Raw genomic sequence first — 21,673 nt, forward strand, 5'->3', positions numbered from 1 at the left:
AGTTTTTCACTATCTACACTAGCCACAAAAGCTTTATAAGTAGATGACAAGTTGCTATAGGAGACAAACCTCTGAATGGGATGTTGAGTACATGATCGTACTCCTTTCCTGATTGCAATTGGCCAGCTTAGATCATCAGAAACTGGTTCAGATTCAGACTCTTGGTTTTGCTCTTGATTGTTAGGGGTTATATTATCTCCTCCTTGCTGCTGGTGTATTTCTGCATCTTGTGAATCTGCTTCTGGTTCCCTTACCTCACCATTATTAACAGCTTCTGTCATTATATTATCTGTTTCAGCATCAATTGTACTGACTTCAGGTCTGATTTCAGATTCAGATTGCATCCCAGGGTGCGTTTCAGCTTCAGGTTGATTGTGTGTCACAGGTTCTGGTTCAAGTAAGGTTGGTATGTGTGTTTGAGACAGAGGTTTGTGAGATTGGGCTCCTAAAAGGTCCAGTTCCCCTAGATGCTCCCCCTGAATTGGACTTTTAGGGTAGTAAGAGGTATCTTCAGCGAAGGTTACATCCATAGAGACAAACAGTTTCTTGAGTGTGGGTGAGTAACATTTATAGCCTTTTTGGGTTGAGGAGTAACCAAGGAAAATGCATTTAAAGGACTGAGGATCAAGTTTGCCTCCATGATAGTTGTGAACATAGGCCACGCAACCAAAAACTTTTTGAGGGATAGTGGATAGCAGGTGGGTGTTTGGATAGGTTTGAGATAGGATGTGAATTGGAGAGTGGAATTTTAGGGTCTTAGAAGGCAGTCTATTTGCAAGGTAGGTGGCTGTGAGAATAGCTTCTCCCCAAAAAATGTGTGGGACACTGTGAGTGATCATAAGGGCTCTAGCAATCTCAAGTAGTTGTCGATTTTTGCGTTCTGCAGTGCCATTCTGTTGTGGTGTGTAGACACAACTAGTTTGATGTATAATTCCCTGTTCATTTAAGTATTGCATGAATTGAGAACTAAGATACTCTCTCCCATTGTCACTCCGAAGGATTTTGATAGATGTGTTGAATTGGGTCTTAACCATTTGGTGAAATTGTTTAAAGGTGGTAAACAGATCAGATTTTTCCTTTAATAGATACACCCAGGTTGTGCGTGTGTGGTCATCTATGAATGTGACAAACCATTTTGCCCTAGAAGGTGTTAAAACTTTTGAAGGTCCCCAAATATCACTGTGTATCAAGGAGAAGGGATGTGAGGGTTTATATGGTTGAGGTGAGTAGGAGTTCCTTGTGTGTTTAGCAATCTGACAAGTGTCACAATGAAGGAGTACATCCTTTTTATTCAGAATATTTGGAAACAACTTCAACATATAATCAAGACTTGGATGTCCTAATCTACAATGCAGTAACATCAAATCTTTATTAGAAATAGAACTACTTGCAGAAAGCATGATCCTCCTCTTGCACTCTGGTTGTCCATCAAGATAATATAACCCTTCACTCTCCAAAGCATTGCCAATCATCCTCCTTGATCCCAGTTCCTGAAAAGTACAATTAGTGGCAGACATGTTAACAGTGCAGATTCTAGTCTTAGTAACCTTTGTCACAGATAATAGATTGCATTTAAGGCCAGGTGCATAAAGAACATCATAGAGAGTTATTTCAGGGGTAACATGTACTGTTCCAATTCCAAGAGCCTTGGTATGATTCCCATCTGCAATTTTAATGTTTATTCCAGTACAGGGTTTAATTTCACTGAATAGGGATAAATTGTCTGTCATGTGGTCTGTAGCTCCTGAATCCACAATCCAGGAGTTAGGTTTTGATGCTGTAACCTTCATTGCTTGGACATATTTACCTGCTTGGGCCAAATTACCCATAGTTACTGTGCGTTCAGGCAAAATGCTACCTTGGCTGCATTTTTCAAGCACCTTCCTTAAGTGATCAACCTCTGCAGCACTCAGGAAACTTGATTCTTTATCATTACGATCATCTGGGTTTGTAGCATAGCCCTTTGCATCTGGTCGTGAGTTTCCCCTACCATTTGGAGGCTTCCCATGCAATTTCCAGCATATTTCTCGTGTATGACCACTCCTGTTACAGTGATCACACCATCCTTTGCTTGACCGCTTACCACGACCTCCTGTATTCGAGTTCTTTGCAACCAAAGCAGAAGATTCAGGGTTAGAAAAAACTCCTTGGGTTAGGGATTTTCTACTTTCCTCGAATTTCACCATGTTTAGGGCTTCACGTAGTGATGGTAGAGGGCGAGTTCCCATGACTCTCCCACGGACGTCCTCGAATTTTGGATGCAGACCAAGTAGGAACTCGTATGTGCGCTCTCTGTCCAGCAACTTTTTGTACAGCATTCGATCAGCTGCACATGACCACTCCTGAGTGTCATACAGATCGATTTGCTGCCAGATTTTCTGTAATGTTGAGTAGTATACCACCACCTTTTGATCACCCTGCTTCAAGTCTTTGATCATGCCTTTCAATTGGAATAAGGCTGCAGTGTTTTCTATTGAAGAATAGGTCTCCCTGGCTGAGTCCCATATCTCCTTTGCTGTAGTTGCCAGCAAATATTCTTCGCTAATATCCAGATTCATTGAATTGATGAGCCAGGCCATTACCATGGAGTTTTCTGCGTACTAGGTTTCAAACTTGGGGTCATTTGCAGCAGGTTGAATAGCAGCTCCAGTCAGATACTTTTCCTTCCTTTTTCCTCTAATGAACATTAATACGCTTTGAAACCATTGTAAGTAGTTATCTCCATTTAGTTTATGCCCTACAATTGAAGTAGGAGTAGCATCGACAGGAGCTCCAAGGTTTGAGCTGCCATTGGTTCTGCTCAAAGATGCATCAAGTTGTTCTGTTTCATGCGATTCTAGATCAGTGGTTTTACTGCCACCATGGTGGGCACCATATGTGCCAAACTGAAGTGTATTTCGAGCCATAGCTCTGATACCATGTGGTAATTCAGAATCTCTTGTTATTGGCATTGGGGTAAGCCCAAATATAAAGGTAAACAAGGTGGAGGATCCACAAAATCAGGAAATTCAAAAAATCATAAATGCTATGATATCCTAATCCCAAATCATAAATGCTATGATTTCCTAATCCCTTATAATCTGGGATACAAATAAAACAGAATCATTTAAGTAAACTAGGTCTAGATTAAAGCTTCTTGGGCTTAGGATTGAGGCCCAATATGCTAACCAACAAGTATAGTGAACAAAAAACAAGTTCGGACTGGCCGGTTCAACCGGTAAACCGGTGAACTGGTCATTGGATCGGTTCAGTTTGAATACTAAACCGGGAGGGAGTTAAACCGGTAGAGAACTGGTTTGAATCGGTAATAAATTGGTTTGAATGATTAGATTGTTATTAGTTCTATTTTTTTTCATGCAGCTCCTAATATATCAGCCTCTAGATTTAAATGAATTTTAATGATAATTTTGGTATCAATGATTATTAATTTTAATTAATGATGAATTATAAAAATCAAAATTTTTAATGTTGTTATATTTTGTTATTGTTGCAATCAAATTATTGTCATATTTTCTTATATTTTGTTATTAGTGATTGTTAATGTTGTTATATTTTGTTATTTTTAATTAAATTATATTATTTTAATATGACCGGCTGGACCTCGAGTTGACTCTGATCTGACCAACTAACCCTTGAATCACTATTTCAACCGGTTTAGTGTCCGGTCCGGTTTTTTGTTCCTTGGTTAAGTATTAGCAACTTGTCATTGAATTTTCTTCTAGTGAAGGAAACCAAATTGTATTTACTTCTATATTTTATTAGAAAACTGTCATCAAGTTTCGTTCTAGTGGAGGAAGCTAGGTTTGATTTTGCTTTTATATCTTATTTGGAAATTATCATCAAGTTTTCTTCTAATAGAGGAAGCCAAATTTGATTTTGCTTCTGGTAGCCAGTTGTTATCAAGATTACTTCATAAAGAAGTAAATCTTGATCTATATATGAGACTATGAGAGTAGGAAGCATGTGTAGAAGAAGACTTTGTATGAAATGAAAATTTGAGTTCTCGAAATCTCTCTCTCTCTTTCTAGATTCTCTCAATCCCTCCCTGAATTCTATTCTATTCTCTTTCCCTTGATTCTGTTCCTCCCTCTTTGTTTCTCCGTCTCCCTTCTCTGTTTTTGCACCTCCCTCCTATCCTCTGTTATTTCTATCTCTTTTCCCTTAAATCATCTCTTGTGTTGCATCGGTTTGGTATCAAAACCATGCTCTACATGCTCCTAGGCTGCTTCTATTGCCAGAAATTCTAGAAACACTCACCTAAAAACACTCAACTTTGTTTTTGCATTTGTTAGAGCCAAAACCCTTAGATCCCGATGCCAAACCTCAAAATTGATATCACCATCGCTGTTTCACAAGGGGGCTAACTCCAAATGGAAGAATCATCCATTCAAGGCATTATTTAGGGTAAAGTTGAAGCCTTTTGCTCTTGAATCTAGATGATGACTCAAATATTTAAAGAGCTAAAGACATGATAGATAGTATGGTTGAGAAAATCATAAATAGAAAAAGAAAGCAAAAAGTTTTAGAAAGACTAAGGAATATAATGAAGTCAATTATAGAAAGGAGCAATCATCTATCCATGATTAACCTAGAATTACGTCTCTTACGACTGGTCATGCTCTTGGAATCGATGGCTATGGGCCTAGTAGACTACATCCTCATGATTTTATAGATTTTAGTCAGTTTGAGGATATGGATGACACTTTGTATGATCAAGACCTAGGAGAGCATCATTATAGGTCATATGAACCAACTTTTAGGAATGGTTAAGGAAACTTTGGAAGGTCATTGAAAAACGCCCTTGAATTTGATGGGAGACTAAATCCTAATGCCTTCCTAGATTGGCTGCTAGGCATGAAAGACTATTTTGAGTGGTATGACATGAATAATGCTTAAAGGGTCTAATTTAAAAAGATGAAGTTAGTGGGATCCAAAAGGATATAGTGGCTGAATGTGAAATGAAATGTGGAGTGATTGGATCTACCCCCTATCACGATGTGGAATGAAATGAAGGCAAAGCTAAAAGAAAAGCATATCCTAGTTCATTAGAGGAATCAATTATCTGACAAGTTTCTTAGTCAACAGTATAAATATGAGGAGTATTACTATTATGAATATGAGTTTGCTAATCATGGCCAATGTGAGTATGACAATAAAGATCATTATCTAAATCGCCCTCAGAATGCTTATCTTTCTCAAAATGCACATGTAGATCGCCGTTACGAGTATGCCCACCATCATTATGATGAGTATACTAATTATTATTATCAATATGAGCAAGAAGTTGATGAGTAAAGCGATGACGACTCATGGAAAGAACAACTCATAGCTATGATAAGTCGTTTTCAACAAAGGTGAAATCAAGAATATGATGATTGGAATTGTCGAGGGGGTGCCTTAAAGAATGTCCTTTAACACCCAACGAAAACCATTGACAATACAACAACAGAGCAAGGATCAAATCAAAAATAGATGAAAAGGCATCAGAAGAGTCAACAGAGGTAGAAGCCCCTTTCTCACATCCAGAAGTAATACCTTATGTGGAGCCCATTTCAAACATTGATATCCTACTGGCGCCTTCCTTACAACAGGCTCTCATGAACGCTTCAGTAGTTGAGGCGAATAAGGACTCTAATCATCTTGTCACTCACAAGAAAGATTCTCCAAGCAATAATCAGGTAGTTCCAATTACACCAGTAGAAGTGTCACCATCCCACATTGTGAGCATCAAGGATCAACTTTAGCATGCATCCTGTCTAATACAAGCTGTATTACCTAGGGTGGTCCCATCATCTAACGAGCCTCTCTATGAGTATCTTGTTTATTAGAAAAGCTTTCCGAATATTCTCAATAATCAAGCTAATCTTTCTCTCTGTGGTTTTGTCTTTTGGTAACTAGTAGCTAACAAGTTAACCAGCATAAATGTTATTGAGAAGCAAGAGAAGGCTAAATTTGAAGAAATCTTTATGGAATATAAAGGCAAGAATCTTGAATTGAATCAAGATTTTCAATTAATGACCAAGGATCATGATTCACAATTTGTAGCGAGTCCTCGTGTTGGAAATATTGACAATCAAGTGTTCAAATTCATCATATTTCTATTGCACATTATACTCCTATTCTTCAAGTTCATTAGAATCAAGTTGCACATTATCCTGAAGTTGTTATGAAAGAGCATGTTTTCCTATTTGATGATAACTTCTACAACTACCTCGTTTATTAGAAAGGTTTTGCAAATCAGCACAATTAGAATGCTCACTCTTTGCAGTTCTCATTTTCCACCACCCAGTCTGCTAGAAAAGATTCTCGGATTAGATGTTGCATAGAGGAATTCCAAGCATTGTGTTCCATTGGAGTTATATGATATTACTTTCCGGAAGAGTGTTTCTTCAAGCGGGGGAGAAATGATAGAATATAAGGATACCCATATTAGAAGAAAATTTTGAATTTATTATTTCTATGCAAGTTGGCTTTTTTAGTGGTTAAGTAGTAGCAAGTTGTCAATAAATTTTCTTTTAGTAAAGAAAACCAAATTTTACTTTGCTTCTATATTTTATTAGGAAGTTATTATCAAGTTTCCTTTTAGTGGAGGAAGCCAAGTTTGATTTTGTTTCTATATTTTATGATAAAGTTGTCATCAAGTTTTCTTTTAGTAGAGGAAGCGAAGTTTTATTTTGCTTGTAGTGGTAAGTTGTTATCAAGATTACTTCATAAAGAAGGAAATCTTGATCTATAAATAGAAATAGAAAATATATGTAGAAGAAGACTTTGGGTGGAATGAAAATTTGAGTTTATGAAATCTCTCTCTCTCTTCAGATTCTCTTAGTCCCTCTCGAAATTCTATTCTATTCTCCCTCAACTTCTATTCTCTTCCCCTTGATTTTATTCCTCCCTCTCTATTCCTCCCTCTCCCTTCTCTGTTTCTGCACCTCCCTCCCTCTATTCTTTGTTATTTCTATCTCTTTTTAATTAAATCATCTCAGTTTTCCAAGTGTGTGTGAGTGTCTCCTATCGTACTCAATTGTTAAAGCCTCTAAGGCTTGGTTAGGATGTTGAAGTTGGTTTTGTAGTTTCCTATTTTATACTATGATTATTTTGAAATTTGTAACTTGGGCTTCTTAATTGTTCTTTTTCCATTTAGCATCTAGATATTGAGGCAGCTAAGGAGCATCCCTTAATTGAAGCAAAAAGTGCAAAAGGCACCATTGGCTCAAGCTTGGGCATCCCATGGTGTGTGAAGCATTGGGCTTCTTTAGAAGGCACTTAGCTGCATCTTTATCTACCTTGCTTATGCATGCATGTCGAGCATCATGGATGTCTAAAGTGTACAAGGCTTCGAGCTATATTGTATTAGTACAAATAAAGCATATCATAGCACTTTTTTAGTTTTTATTTTTTGAGGTTTTTTGAATATCTAAACATTTCACTTCTGGTTCCATAGAAGTACTTTGTTTTTGGTCAAAATAACACTTGTATTGGTTGGATGAAGCTTAATCTCATGATCTTTTAACTATACTAGACTCGTAGATGGTTTAGGTGTTTGTTTTTCCTTGGTATTAAACAAAGAAGGTCAATGATGTTGAGAATGATAAAGACTGATAAAACTGTACAATTAAGAAATATTTACAATAAAAAGGAAGATATTCCCAAACTTACCATGGAGTTGTATAATATATTGATCATGTTAATCTTCTTGATGTGTTCATTGAATTTCTCCTTTGGAAGTTCCTTGATAAGGATATTAGCAGCTTGCTTCTTTAATGGAACATATTTTAAGCATGCCACTCTACTTTCTATCTTTTCCTTGATAGAATATCTATCCACTTCAATATGTTTTGTCTCGTGTTGAATTGGATTATGAGATATGCTTATGGCTGTCTTGCTATGAAAGTAGACCTTAACAGGCAATTCCACACCAATTTGAACTTCTTTAAGAAGTATTTACAATTGTACCCCACAACTCCTCAAAAACCTCATGTGCTATGATTATTACTATACACCACATTTGATTTTCCTGCTCCTCTAAGTTATTAGGTTGCCCTTAAGAAGGTATAATACCCGTATTTAGAAGCATAAGCCCTTTCCTGAGGTACTTTCTAAGTGCCTCAAAATTTTGTACACAGCACATGCTGACTTACAATAAAGGCGGTATCTAGTTTTGTATGTAACAAGCATATCAATTTCCCACCAAACCTTGGTATCTTACCTTGTCAACTATTATGCCTTCTTCCTTCTCTTTTTGACGTTTGGCTCCCTCTCCTTTCTCTCTCTCTCTCTGTTTTTTTGGTTCCAATGGGAGCATCAATTGACTTGCAACCAAGCATTCCAATTTTTGTCAAAGAACTCAATGACATATTTCCTTTTTTGAGATGCATATTCTTTCTTTGGCCTGACATCTTCCATGCCTAGAAAATAGTGCATTTAATCCAGATCTTTTACTTCAAATTTAGAAACTAAGAGTTTCTTCAATCTCTCTATTTTCTTCATGTCATCCCAATTAAGATGGTGTCATCATGTTTAATTAGTATGGCCTTTTTCCTTCACTATGTCTAATGAAGAGCGTATGATCAAATTGGCCTTGTTGATAGTGCTTCTTTTTCAGCACCTTTGAGAACCTATCAAACCATACTTTAGGAGATTGTTTCAACCCATGAAGGACATGCAAACCTTGTTGCTATTGCCTTAGTGAGAAAAGGTTGTATAATTTCTTCTGCTAAGTCACCATTGAGGAAAACATTCTTAATGTCTATCCTAGTGAAGTCTATGCCATAAGCCAGAGTAAACCCTTTAACAACTAGACAAGCTTTGAATTTTTTTAAGTAACTATCAACATTATACTTTGGTGTAAAAACTTATTTAAATCCTATAAGTTTCTTTTCTTTTTAATCATGCTCTTAGGTATTGTTCTTTTCTAGAGCTTTCATCCCTTCCATAACTATTTCAAGGGGTACATTAATAATGATAGCACAAAATCTTGGAGCAAGAGCCTTATATGACACAAATCTCAATGGGATGGCGAGTACATGAGCAAGTTGACAACTTGCCTTGTTGTGTTTTTCTACTTCTCTCCCAATTTTCATGTTGGCTTAGTTTCTGGCATGAGAGAAGCAATCGATAAAGGTAAATCAAGTGTAATTGAATCAAGTTCAAGTGGTTCAAGCAATAAAGGTGCGCTTAAAGTAGGATCTTTGTTAAGAAACTTGTGATGGTGAATCAAGTGTAATTGAACCAGGTTCAAGTGGGTTCAGGTAAAGGAAGTGTGCTTGAAGTGGAATCTTTATTAGATTCCTCACTCTTCAAGTTTGAAATTTACCCATGTTCCCTCTTGAATTGAAGGGCTTGGATAAAACAAGGTATCCTCAGAAAAGATGACACCGAGGCTTATATAACGAGGTATTCAAAGATAGGATCACAACACTTATAACCTTTTTGTGTTGGTGAGTAACCTAGGAAAATACATTTAACATCACGAGGTTCAAGTTTAAGATTTTGGTGAAGGTATGCAAACACTGTATAGTGAAAAACATGGAAGGCTAATCTCAACATGGGATTTATGGTATTTATTTTGGATTTTCTTGAGAGCTGATTCAAATGACATCATTCAACCTGGTATTTCATTTATGAGATGTGTCGCGATGAGGATGTACCCCTAGAAATATTTTGGAACATTACGAATGAATATGGGGGCTTCTGCAACCTTTAGAATCTGTTTTCTCCTTAGCTATCCAATTTGTTTGGCATATGAACATAATTACTTTTGTGGATGATGCCATTTTCTTGAAGAAACATACTGAAAGAGAGTGATTGAAGTATTCAATGCCATTATTGATTTGTGAAGGCTGAAATACTAGAATGTAATTAAACATAGTGTAAAAGTTGGGGAATAGGGATGAAACCTCATACTTATCTTTTAAAAGATAAACCCAATAGAGATGAGTATGGTAAGAAAGAATGAACCACTTATTTTCAGTGTGGTTGGCAACACAAAATGGTACCCACAAGTCATTGGGTATGGTTGTAAATGGTTTGGTAGGGACATATTTGGCCCTAGAGAAGGAAGACTGATGGTGTCTCACAAATTCACATGCCTCAAGCTGGATGTCACTAATATTTTGGTTTAGAAATAAATTTAGGAACGACTAATGAAAGTTATGAAAATTAGCATGTTCCATCCTCCTATGCCATAGCATAAAGTTTGGAGGTAGATGTAAAATGACTCACAATAGGCAAAGACACCAAAATCTCATAGGAAATGGTGTATCATTGGTGAGGAAGAAGCTATCATCTGATTAGACTCATCACACACCTACATGTCACAAGACATTCTTGGTGTAGAATGTTCAGGTGGTGCATGTGAATTACATGCACCATTGTTCAATATTGTATCTATGGGGGTGGTCAATTAGAGCCTTTTGATCTTCCTACGCTAGCGGTGAGAGTTAAGAAGCCTTTACCATCATGTACACAAACACCCACAGAGCCTTTACATAGAGGACTGCATGCAATACATGGCCCATAAACCCTAATTATGATTCTGAACTTAGCGCTTCGATACCATGTTGAATCTTTGGGAAATTTGTATTTTCTATATTCTCTAAATGGTAAAACACATCTAAATACATACAAACAAGGAAAGACAAGAGAGCAAAGGCTAATGAATCCAAATAAAACTTTACAATTAGGAAATAGGAAATATTTACAGTTACAACAGAAAACAAGATATTCCCACACGTTGGCATGCTCCTCGCAACTTATGATTTACTTTATTACTCTCTTGCTTAGTGATTAGTGATATCATCTCCTGTTTAAAATCAGGCTATGCCTGAAGTTATTCGGCTATGGATTAATAGGCTGTTATTGGTGGTAGATTTCCTGTTTAACATCAAGCTACGCCTGAAGTTATTTGGCCATGTATTAAAAGGATGTGTGTTATTGGTGGTAACTCCTCTTTGCGGTCTACTTGGTTTATCATTGCACTCAGTTGTATATGATTGATTTGGGTGACAGGGATAATGAAGGGGCCTACAGAAATTATCAATTTATCTAGTGATGATGAATGCGATACTGGTTTAAAAGCTGTTAAACTGGGGTCAGATTTTGCAGAGCATGCAGAACAACAAGCTGAGTCCAACAAAGTTCAACAAACCACTCATCTTTGTTCTGCTAAACGAGATTCTGAAGAGAATAGGAACTCTGGTGGTCCATCGCAGAGTACTGGTCATCACAGCCCTAGTATGTTGGAGCATGGGCTGTCACCAGTTGATAACTCTGGCCCATCTTATACATCACCAATTGCTGCGGCACCCCTTTGTAGGCAGTTCTGGAAAGCTGGGAATTATGATGATGGGCTTGGTCCTAAAATCCCAGTTCAAAGTAATCTGATAGCACTGATCATATATTAGTATTTATTGAGGAATGTGCATGCATTATGCAATGTTTTTCAGTTGATTTACAGGAATTTGTTCTTGACTTCGTGTGGATTATAGCTTTCAGATATTACATGCTTCATACTGATGAGTACTGGATTGTCTTTCAATCTGACTTCATCATTGCTGACTGAATTTTCTTGACATTGCAGATGCAAACCACTACCTACATGTTCACCCCCTGTTCCTTCATTCAAATGCAACTTCACATAAATGGGCATTTGGGGGTATGTTGTTTTTTGTATTGATATGAACTTGTTTAGTTTAATTACATTTAGACCACTGAAAGGCAAACTGATCGGTTTTTGTTCCTTAGTTTTTCATGTAGGTTAGAAATTATTTATGATTCATAACTGTTAAGTTGCTGATGGAAATTCACTTCCATATGATCACATTGTTGGGTGTCACATCGGCAACTAGCTGCCATGTTTACCCTTGAAATTAATGTTTGACTAGGGTCCTATTGGAAAGTAATCTTTTGTGAAGACCAGATTGAATTGATTTATTTTTTTAGGCATTCAATTGATCAAATGTGTATTTTGAAGGACTCTGTAATTTAACCAGCTTATTTTCCTTTTTACAGTTCTCTTAATAGGCTTCTTTTGTTTACAATTCTCTTGTTGGCCCACTTTTGTGACCTTTTTCTTAACTATTTTTTCTCCTTGTTCTTGTCTGCAGCCATAGCTGAGCTTCTTGATAATGCATTCGATGAGGTATTTTTTTTTTTTTAAAACATATTTGAATCACTTGCAATTCTTATTTACCTTCAGCCACATGCTAAGTTGGCTATTAGAGTTAAAAGTACTGCATTGTGATATCCCCCAATCGTAAAATAGTTCATTTTATTGTTGCAGTTTCTAGCGCCCCCTCCAAAAAAGAGAATCTACCGTCAATTATTTTCTAATAATGTCTTTTACTACTCCTGCCTAAAGAGTTTAAATGAATGAATTGTTTATTACTGTGAGAGTTATTTTTATGAAATCATAACCACACTAATGCAAGCACACCTTAAGGGCTTATCAGAGTTTACATGTTCATTGTAATTATTCTGTTGTGGAAGTGTTTATCATATATTTTTCAAAAAGGTTATTGCATTGGTTAATGGAAAAGCTTATTGTCTTTTGCTATTATCTTGTTACAGTATTACTGGTATGTGTTTTTTCCATGTTTGGTGATTCCATCTCGACTTCTCATTTTATTTTTGTTCTTATGTTTTATTGCATCGTTGACTTTTGTTCTTAGGATAGATCCAAAATGGGGCTACTTTTGTCAATGTAGATAAAACTTCAAATCCAAAGGATGGAAGTCCTGCGTTGTTAATTCAAGGTACAGTGAAGTTCATAGATTATGTAGTTTTGAATATCAACTGCTGATTTTGGTACTGAAACATCCTTTACATTGGATATTGAGTATGTATTTTGACTTGATTATTGTGATTACTTACTGAATCTTAACTAGCAGATGATGGTGGCGGGATGGATCCAGAAGCTATGCGTTGTTGTATGAGCTTTGGCTTTTCAGATAAGAAGTCAAAATTTGCAATTGGGCAGTGTATGTATGTTGACATTCTTTATGTGAATATTGTAGATTGTAGTCATATTTATTTGTCAATTCTGGCCTTCCAGATGGAAATGGATTCAAAACTAGTAGCATGAGACTCGGTGCAGATGTTGTCGTCTTCAGCCGTCACCAGAATAAGGGGTAAGAGTTTATAATTGAAAAATTCATCTGATTTTATGTTGCGTTCTGATGGGTTGATGGGCCTCCTCCTTTATGGTTAGCCGTTTTATCATTTTGGGGGAAATATGACTCTTTATTAAATTGTTAAATAAGCTTGAATGATTGCATTAGATTTAGATGTATTTCTGCAGCACATGTCAGTGAGATGCTCTTTTCTTTTATTTGGGTTAGTTTTAGATCTGATTGGAAAATGAAATTAATCATCCCTTCGATTTTGAGCTTGTTTCTCAAGGGTTTTGCCTGAAACCTTTGCGCATTCTGTGTACATATATCAAACTCTTAAAAATGGTGTAGTTCTATCGGCATGGGCAGGATGAACAAATGTTGAAATTATTGTAAATAATTACATACACCTTATAAACTCACTGTTTGTTTTTTTATCAGGGTTTTGACTCAAAGCATTGGACTTCTGTCTTTTACATTTTTGATGCAAACAAAGCTTGACAGAATAGTGGTACCTATGGTGCGTGGTATTTTTCAAGTTCTCTACTTTAGTATTGTGGTTTTGGAAGATGAAATGATAACTTGCAGACCGCTTATTGTACAGAAACTGTCATTTTCAACATCCCTTGGATGACCCTTTTATCAAATGATTTTCTTTTCTCCATTTACACCATGGACTGTTCATGTCAATTTCAGGTTAGTTATGAGTTTAATATGTCAACCAGTAAGCTGGATATGTTGAATGGTAGCGAACATTTTATGTCCAATTTATCCATGCTGTTAACGTGGTCTCCGTATTCATCAGAAGCAGAACTTCTGGAACAAGTAATTTCTGAAGCCTTCCTTCATTCAATAATATTTTTGAGTAATGTTGAATTGTTTCCATTTTTTCAAACTTTCTTGAGATATATAGATATCCTTAGGTTTCGATGCTACATTCCTTGTTTGATTGATCATCTACAGCTCTTGCTATATTAGTGCAGGTTGCACATTCTTGGTGTCTGCAACGTAAGGCTGCCATAAAATTAAATAATATATAAATTTCATTTTCATTTTTCTATTTAATTCCAAATTGAATATTTATCACAATGAATTTCAATATTTTCATATTAATTTCAATAGCTCTTTGATGAATATGGTGACCTGTTTCATAATCTTGTTACTCTTATGAGTAGGGCTGTGCATCAAACTCGAGACTCAGTCTAACCCGCCCTAAGCCGGTCCAGTCTGGTCCTACCCGATCTACAAAAAAGCAACCTAATAATGACATTGCGCTGACCATGTCGGGTTTTCTACCTGGGTCAGACCCGGTTTCAGACTAATATGTTTGACCACTTAGTCCGGTCCAACCCCATATTAATATATATATACACATTTTAAAATTTAATGAAGAATACAAAAGAAAAAGTGTTATGCCCGTTCGGCGATTTTGCTTCTACCAACAGTCATTGGCCGTTCCAGTTTTCCATTCTTCCACTCCTCGCTTCTAAGTCCATCAGTTTTGTCGGTCTGTGCTCTTGGATCTCTTGGCTTTGTTGATCTCTGCTTCAAGGATCCTCAAGCCTTCATGCATCTTCGATCTTGGGTTGCCAAATCTCTGCTTCAAAGTCTGTCTTTAGCTTCATCTCAGATCTGAAATTGATCTTGATGGCTTCATCTTAACATCATGACTCATGGACAAACAACAAATCTCATCGCAAGGAGGAAGAAGAGAGATGTTGTTAGGTGGGGAAAAAAAAAAAAATCTTACTCATCCTGACATAAGGTACACCATTAAGTACTTTCTTCATACATCCCAAATCTTGCAGCCAAGAGGAAGAAAAGAAGATGCTTGCGTCTAATTGCAAGGAGGAAGGGTGGGTTTAGTTTTTTTTTTTTTTTTTTTTAATAAATATTTTTTTAAAATTTGGGCTGGGCTTTTGTAGTTTTTAAAAAAATTTGCTTAGTCTTTTTTTTTTTAAATCAGGACCTGTCTGGAAGTCCAGTATAACCTCGAGACTGGGTTGTATTCGGGTCAAACTGGACTATGGACTAATTTTTCTAGCCCGGTGTTATTTAAGATTAGACATCAGGTTAGGGTGTAACCAGGTCCAACCTGGTCTTTGAACACCCCTACTTTTGAGAGGTGGTCGCTGCTGTCTTACTAGTCAAAGATGAAGCTACTTCAAAAGAAAATTTATATTACATGATGGCTCTAATGTGGGATGCCATTCTGTTTAAAATTGCTGATTATATTACTTAACTGATTCAACATTTAACTCAAACAATAAATAAAAAAAAAGTAACTTATGATGAAATTAAGGCTTTTTGGTATGGAGATGGAAAAGGAATCCATCACAATGTATTTATCTTTTTTTTTTTTTGGTGGTGTGTAATGTCTTATGCCCTTGTCATCATTATTTAACAATGTCGGTCCTTTTGTATTACTTTTCGAAAGTAGAGGCATGCTCATCATTTCTAGTTCGCAGAATCTCTTTCTATTTAATTTTCCTTCGTTCTATTTCAATTTGTGCTCTGAATGACCTGTTACTATATTCTGATTAAAATGGAACATTGTACAAGGTCAACGCATTTGACCTTGTTATTTTTTTACGATGTCTAGTGCTATTTTGCTAGATTAAGAGCATTACCATTTTAGGATTCAGATTTACTCCAACTGCTCCACATTCTCTGGCAGTTTGAAAATATTGGACCTCATGGTACGAAAGTCATAATCTACAATTTATGGTTTAATGACGATGGCAATCTGGAGCTAGATTTTGATAAGGACCCTGAGGTAGGATTTGGGGTTTGTTGGTTTTCCTGTTTTTGCCTTGTTCCGTTTTATATGAATTTCCTTTGATACATGTTGGCTGCAGGACATTTGCATTGCCGGGGATATTAAAAAGGTTGACACTGTTCCTGCCTGGAAGACAGTGAATGAGCAACACATTGCTAATCGGTGCAAATATTCTTTACGGGTATGCCTGATTAAGGTATTTTTTCTTCAGTGGATGTGTATGATTCTTTTTAGTCTAATTTTTTGTCATGTTCTGTAGGTTTACTTGTCTATATTGTACCTGCGGGTGCCTGAAAGTTTTAGAATTATACTGCGAGGGCAAGTTGTGAAGCCCCATAACATTGCTGATGATCTTAAATTTCCTGAATATATCTTGTACCAGCCCAATAGTGGTGGATGTAAAGAGGTTATTTTCTTCTTTTTGAACGCTTTCTCACTATTAATGCACTGTCTTCAACTTTGTTGAAATTGTTAACTAAATTGAGGAGATTCTTCACAAACTAGTTCACTCTCTGTGCAGGGAACAGTTGTGACTACAATAGGATTTCTTAAAGAGGCTCCTCATGTTAACATCCATGGCTTCAATGTATATCACAAGAATCGGCTGATACTGGTAATTAACGCCCAAAATGTTTTGTCTAGTTTGAGGCAACTATGTTATGGTACACCTAAGCAGTTGTTGGATATCGATGAAACAGTTTGCTGAATGAATTGGTTATGTTTTCTCCATGTGGAATGTGCATATATCACAGGAAAATATAGCTTTATTTTAAGGGGGGGGGGAGAGGAGATAAATGATGGATTCTAGTGGTTTCTATATGGTTGCTGGTTATCTGGTGCAATTAGAATGGCTAGAAAATCATTTATTTTGTTGTGTGCTTGTCTTTTTTGTTTTAACGGTAGGAGAAAGGTAAAGCTAATTAGGAATGATTTGTTTTATGGCTTGCCAAGAGAGTGAAAATTTTTCTCATTGCATAACAGAGTATTCAATTTTCACATTTAGCAAAATGCATTGATTTGATTGTGGCAGAAGAGGTTGTTAAATGGCTTTTTCAAAGCAATTTCATTGTAATAAAAAAAGGACAAAGGAGCTTTTCCCCATTATATGAAGATTAGTTTGTCAAACTATGCCGACTACAAAATTTCAAGTATCTATATTTATCTGCTGTTCCCTCAACATTAATTTACTACCATGGCGCTTCTATGTTTTGCAGCCATTTTGGCAGGTTGTGAACTATCTTGATAGCAGGGGTAGAGGAGTGGTTGGTAAGCAGGAACTGCTGCTTGCTCAATGTTTTTATTTCCGGCTGAGGTTAGAAATATTCTGCAGTTGTATAGCAGATACGTTACTGTTTGATCTCATTCCAGGTGTCCTGCGAGCAGATTTTATTGAGCCTATTCATAATAAACAAGATTTTGAGAGAACTCCCCTGTTTCAGAAGCTTGAAATTCGCTTGAAGGAAATGACGTGGGAATATTGGTAAAGTGTTTTCTATTCTTATATCTTGCTGTTCTGTATATGGGGATTGCAGAAATAATTATTCTTGCCTGTTCCGTCTTCCCTTGGGCTTCATTTCCCTCATTCTGCAACATGTTTGAATGTTTAGTCTGATAACTGTATAGTATACCCTGAGGTAGAGATTTAGCTTTTGCGGATACTAGTTGATGGAAAGCTTGCATAATTATATTATGTGTTAAGCAATTCATATGTAGTATTTAAGAAAAAAAATTATTCTTTTAACTTCGGCAGGGATTATCATTGTGGACTGATTGGATATCAAGCAAAAAAGAAGCCTCGAGTTCTGCAACTGGAATCATATCCTTGCCACCCGCCTGGTATAGAAAAGCCCCTCACGGTGGACAGAAAATTTTCGCCTGTTTTGAATAAAAAAGCAGCGTTGCAAAGTGGATCTCAGCAAGGTGACTGCTTGAGCATGGAACGAGATATCGCATCACTACACTCACTTATTTTTATTGAAAGAATGATTTCTTAATGGTGATTCAGGATGTCATGCTAAGAGAAAGATGCACGAATCGATAGAGGTTCAGGATATAAAAGGGCGTGCAAGGAAAGAGAATGAAATAACTGGTGTTGCGTGCAGTTACGATAAGATACAGGTCTGTGTTGGTAACTTGTGTACAAGTTTAGTTGAAACCGTGGTGGTTGTCTTCATACATTCTAATTTAAAGCATCTGTACCTCTGAATATCGTTAGTTTTTCTTCAAATTTAAACTTCAACCAATTATTGTAAATCATTGCAAAATCTAAATATTTTTTTCCTTAAAAGGCAAATCCCTTTCGATAATGAAACTCATAAGCGTGTCTACTTGCTCATTGCAATCATTGCACGTCATAGAAACCATCTTATTGTATAGTGTTGCTAAAGTTACTGATTACCGATGTTTTTTAATTTCTATGTAGATCGTGTCAGAACCTGCTAGACAAGGGGGGGACCAAGATACTATAAATTTGATGGTAAAGAACAAGAAGCTCCGTGAAAAGTGAGTATCGCCTGATTATATTTCAGTACAACATTGTCGGTCAACTTCTCTCCTTTATCTTCCTCTCCTTGTTGGTTATTTGCCTTTGTCAACTTCTAACGAACTAACGGTTGTCTTGAATTCTGAGCTATCATGGCAGTAGTATGAAGCATAGAACTTACTCATCCTCCCTCTCCCTCTTTCCCCTCTTCTGCAGATGTTTGCAATTTGAAAAGGAGGAGGAAGAACTTAATCTAAAGGTAAATTCTTGTGAACTAATGGTTCAGTGCCTTGCTTGAGTGTTGGTTTCTAATTTCAAGTTTTTTTTTAATTTATTTTTTGTAGAATATTTAGATTTTCCATAGTTCTCAGATTTTTATCTTTACAAGTGCGCATTGTGTTATTGTTTCTTTCAATGGATTTGACTCGTCATCTCTTTATATAAGAATCTCAAGAATCTAATGGTAAAGATATAATTAATGGCACTAAAGTTTACTTCATTATTTTTTGCCTCAAGCCTTGACAGGAAAAGTTGTTTACTTTTGCCGTTTTTGGTTGAAGTTTATCATACTTGTATCCTTTACGGCAAGTGCTGAAAGTATAATGGATGCATCGTTTCTTGTGAGTGGGAAATAATCAAGTTGCTTTTGAACTGTATACTCCCTCTGGTTCAAAATATAAACATAAATCTATGAAGGGGCTTGGGTTCCCCTCCCCCCCCCCCCCCAACAATCACTTTAAATTTGTCTGATCATTTAATATATATATATTTTTTACCCCTAATTAATTATATGTTTTCTCATCTCTTTTTCTACTCGTTCTCTCTCTCATTTACCCTCTCCATAAATAAGATGTTTTAAAAGATAAGTTGCATTGTTTACATATTTATTGTCTTCAATGAATTTTAACTAATTTTTTTAATTGTGTAAATTAGCCATTTGATGCTTATATTTCGAATCGGAGGGAGTATATTCATTATGGCCTCTTGTGCATGGACTTGGTTGAAGCTTGAACTTTTATCTGCTTTCTTCATCAAATGAACACGCTTGACCAACTTATTAAGCTCGTGAAGTATATGAGTTGAGCTTGAAAGTTTAATCTTGGCTTGCTAAGCTTAGTAGCTAAGTTGTCACTATAAAGGATTGAAGGCAGAGAGAAAAATAGGGCCTCTGATTATTATTAATCCTTAATCAATCAGAATAAAAGTAGGCCTTTGTATGGGCAAAAAATAGGCTAACGGCTAAACCTAGAATCCTGTTTAATTCTAGTAGCTTAGATTTATTCTTCTTAGACAGATAGGATATGATATAATATCCATATCTAATCCTGGGATATACATAAAGGAAATATTGAAACCTAATATAAAATAAGCGTATAAATATTAATTAATTAATGCCAGTCTTACTTGCTCTCGACAATAAATATTATGTCTTGGATTTTTTTTTATATTTCATTTTATATAAAATTATAGACAAAAATACAATTCTTTATATATCATTAAAGGATTATATCTCATAAATTGTAGTTCACTATGCTTTTTGAAGTTTAACTTGTACGTGGGAATATGTCTATATTTGATTTATTGTACCATTTGCGATCTACTTGGGCTCGATTTGATTGACAATCTACATTGAAGCTTGACCTGGATCCATGATTTGCCTGCCATTTCACAATTGTGTCATGTTTTTGTGCAGGTGTCACAACTTAGAAGTAAAATACAAGAAACAAAACGTGAGTATGAGCGACTTTTGGCAGAGCTTCAGTCGGTAGGCTTGTAGGAGTAGTATTAGCTGTGCATACAGTTCTTTCAATTCTTTTGTTTGTATGAGTGTTGTATGTATAGCAAAGTGTAGTTTATGATAACACTATTACTGGGGCTGAGGGTCATGATATCAGAGCAAATTGCTATCCAATGTTCAACTTCGGAGCTCCCTCTGGTTGAGTTGCCCTTAGAAGATCTTTTGGCCTCCCTCATGGAAATAGATGAAAGTGAGCAACAGGTCAGATCTCACACCTGAAGCTTCAGGCTTGTTTTGTTTTTGTTTATTGTATTTTATTTTGTTTTATTGGCTAAAGAAGCTTCGAGCACTGCTACACTGACCTGTTGGTTGTTTTTGGGTCATGTGCTTTGTCTTAGAATGGGGCATGTTAGAACCAAAATGAGAATAGTAAGAGCTTTCAGCTCAAAACAACCTTCAAGTTTACAAGGGGATCAAGTGTTTTTTTGTTTTAAAGTGCGCCCCAAAGTTTGAATGATAGCTAATTCATGAAAGTTAATTTTTATGATACTTAGATTTCTGAAAATTTTGCTGAAAGATGAATTCTAAATATTGATTTCAATTGTTGCAAGTACAGGTATTTAAATCTTGTAGGTCGCTTAATTGAGAATTTGATATTTATAACTATTTAAAATTACGTTTACAAATGATCTGAGAAATTTTTTGAAATCGTACCGTAATTACATCAAATTTCTTACGTTTTGTTAAAAGCGAGAAGATTTGTTGTAAAATTATTATATAACTTTAAATTTTAAATTTTAGAAGTGGCAATTTTTTTCCTTTGCTTACAATATACTAGTATGACCATATTAAATTTGAGTATTATTAGGTCCAAACTTAATTAATAGAACAGCCGTATGTTCACGTGTGCTTGAATTTGGGACGTGCTTTGAAAAATCTGAAGAGATTTGTTTTTCTTTCTTTTTGCCAAGCGTTCCCTGCCAGATAGAGGTTTCGTGCCAAAATTATCATAACTGTTTCCGTTTGGGTTAAGTAATGGTGGATAAGTGCCAAATTTTTGTGGCAATATATATGTGTGTGTGTTGAATAATTTTTTTTAATTTTTTGAAATTTAATAATGAAATATAAAAACTTTGTAACTATCCAATATAAAAGACTTAAAAATTTGTTTAACTGACATGATAGAAGAAACTTGTGGTAATATTCTAAAGTCAAAAGTTTCCGATGGATATTTTAATTCTTAACTTAAATTATTTTTTAAATGTTTGATATTAGCTAACATATATCGGTGATGAAATTTTAAAATTTAACATTGATATATAAATAATTTGCAATTAATGTTCTAATTTATAATACGAGGACTAAAAAACTTGTTTATTTAATACAGATAAACTTGTTTAATTGATACATTTAAATGTAATGATAATCTTTGCGAACTGACTATACAATAATGACTGATCTGTCATCTTTTAACATTCTAACCATTTAACTAACTATGCTCCTATATATATTAAAATTTTTAAATGCATTCATTTCCCTTTTTTTTTTTTTTTAACAATACCCAC

General features: G+C 35.7%; 1 protein-coding gene across 1 annotated transcript; it reads left to right on the forward strand.

The window, feature by feature from the left end:
- Positions 1 to 5,131: 5,131 nt before the first annotated feature.
- Positions 5,132 to 20,673, forward strand: LOC114727397 (protein MICRORCHIDIA 6-like). The gene is made up of 22 exons (XM_028914109.1): positions 5,132 to 5,140; positions 5,592 to 5,678; positions 10,816 to 10,924; positions 11,008 to 11,373; positions 11,579 to 11,653; positions 12,105 to 12,139; positions 12,674 to 12,752; positions 12,888 to 12,977; positions 13,052 to 13,127; positions 13,551 to 13,629; positions 13,806 to 13,934; positions 15,787 to 15,885; positions 15,968 to 16,069; positions 16,148 to 16,294; positions 16,409 to 16,501; positions 17,103 to 17,154; positions 17,257 to 17,368; positions 17,639 to 17,808; positions 17,894 to 18,006; positions 18,311 to 18,390; positions 18,587 to 18,629; positions 20,064 to 20,673. Exons 1-22 carry the CDS (start codon positions 5,132 to 5,134, stop codon positions 20,145 to 20,147), a joined length of 2,229 nt encoding a protein of 742 aa, XP_028769942.1. The 3' UTR covers positions 20,148 to 20,673.
- Positions 20,674 to 21,673: the final 1,000 nt, after the last annotated feature.

The sequence above is a fragment of the Neltuma alba genome, unplaced genomic scaffold, assembly GCF_004799145.2.
Source record: "Neltuma alba isolate B1F8T4 unplaced genomic scaffold, ASM479914v2 tig00012469_pilon, whole genome shotgun sequence".
Taxonomy (NCBI): Eukaryota; Viridiplantae; Streptophyta; class Magnoliopsida; order Fabales; family Fabaceae; genus Neltuma; species Neltuma alba.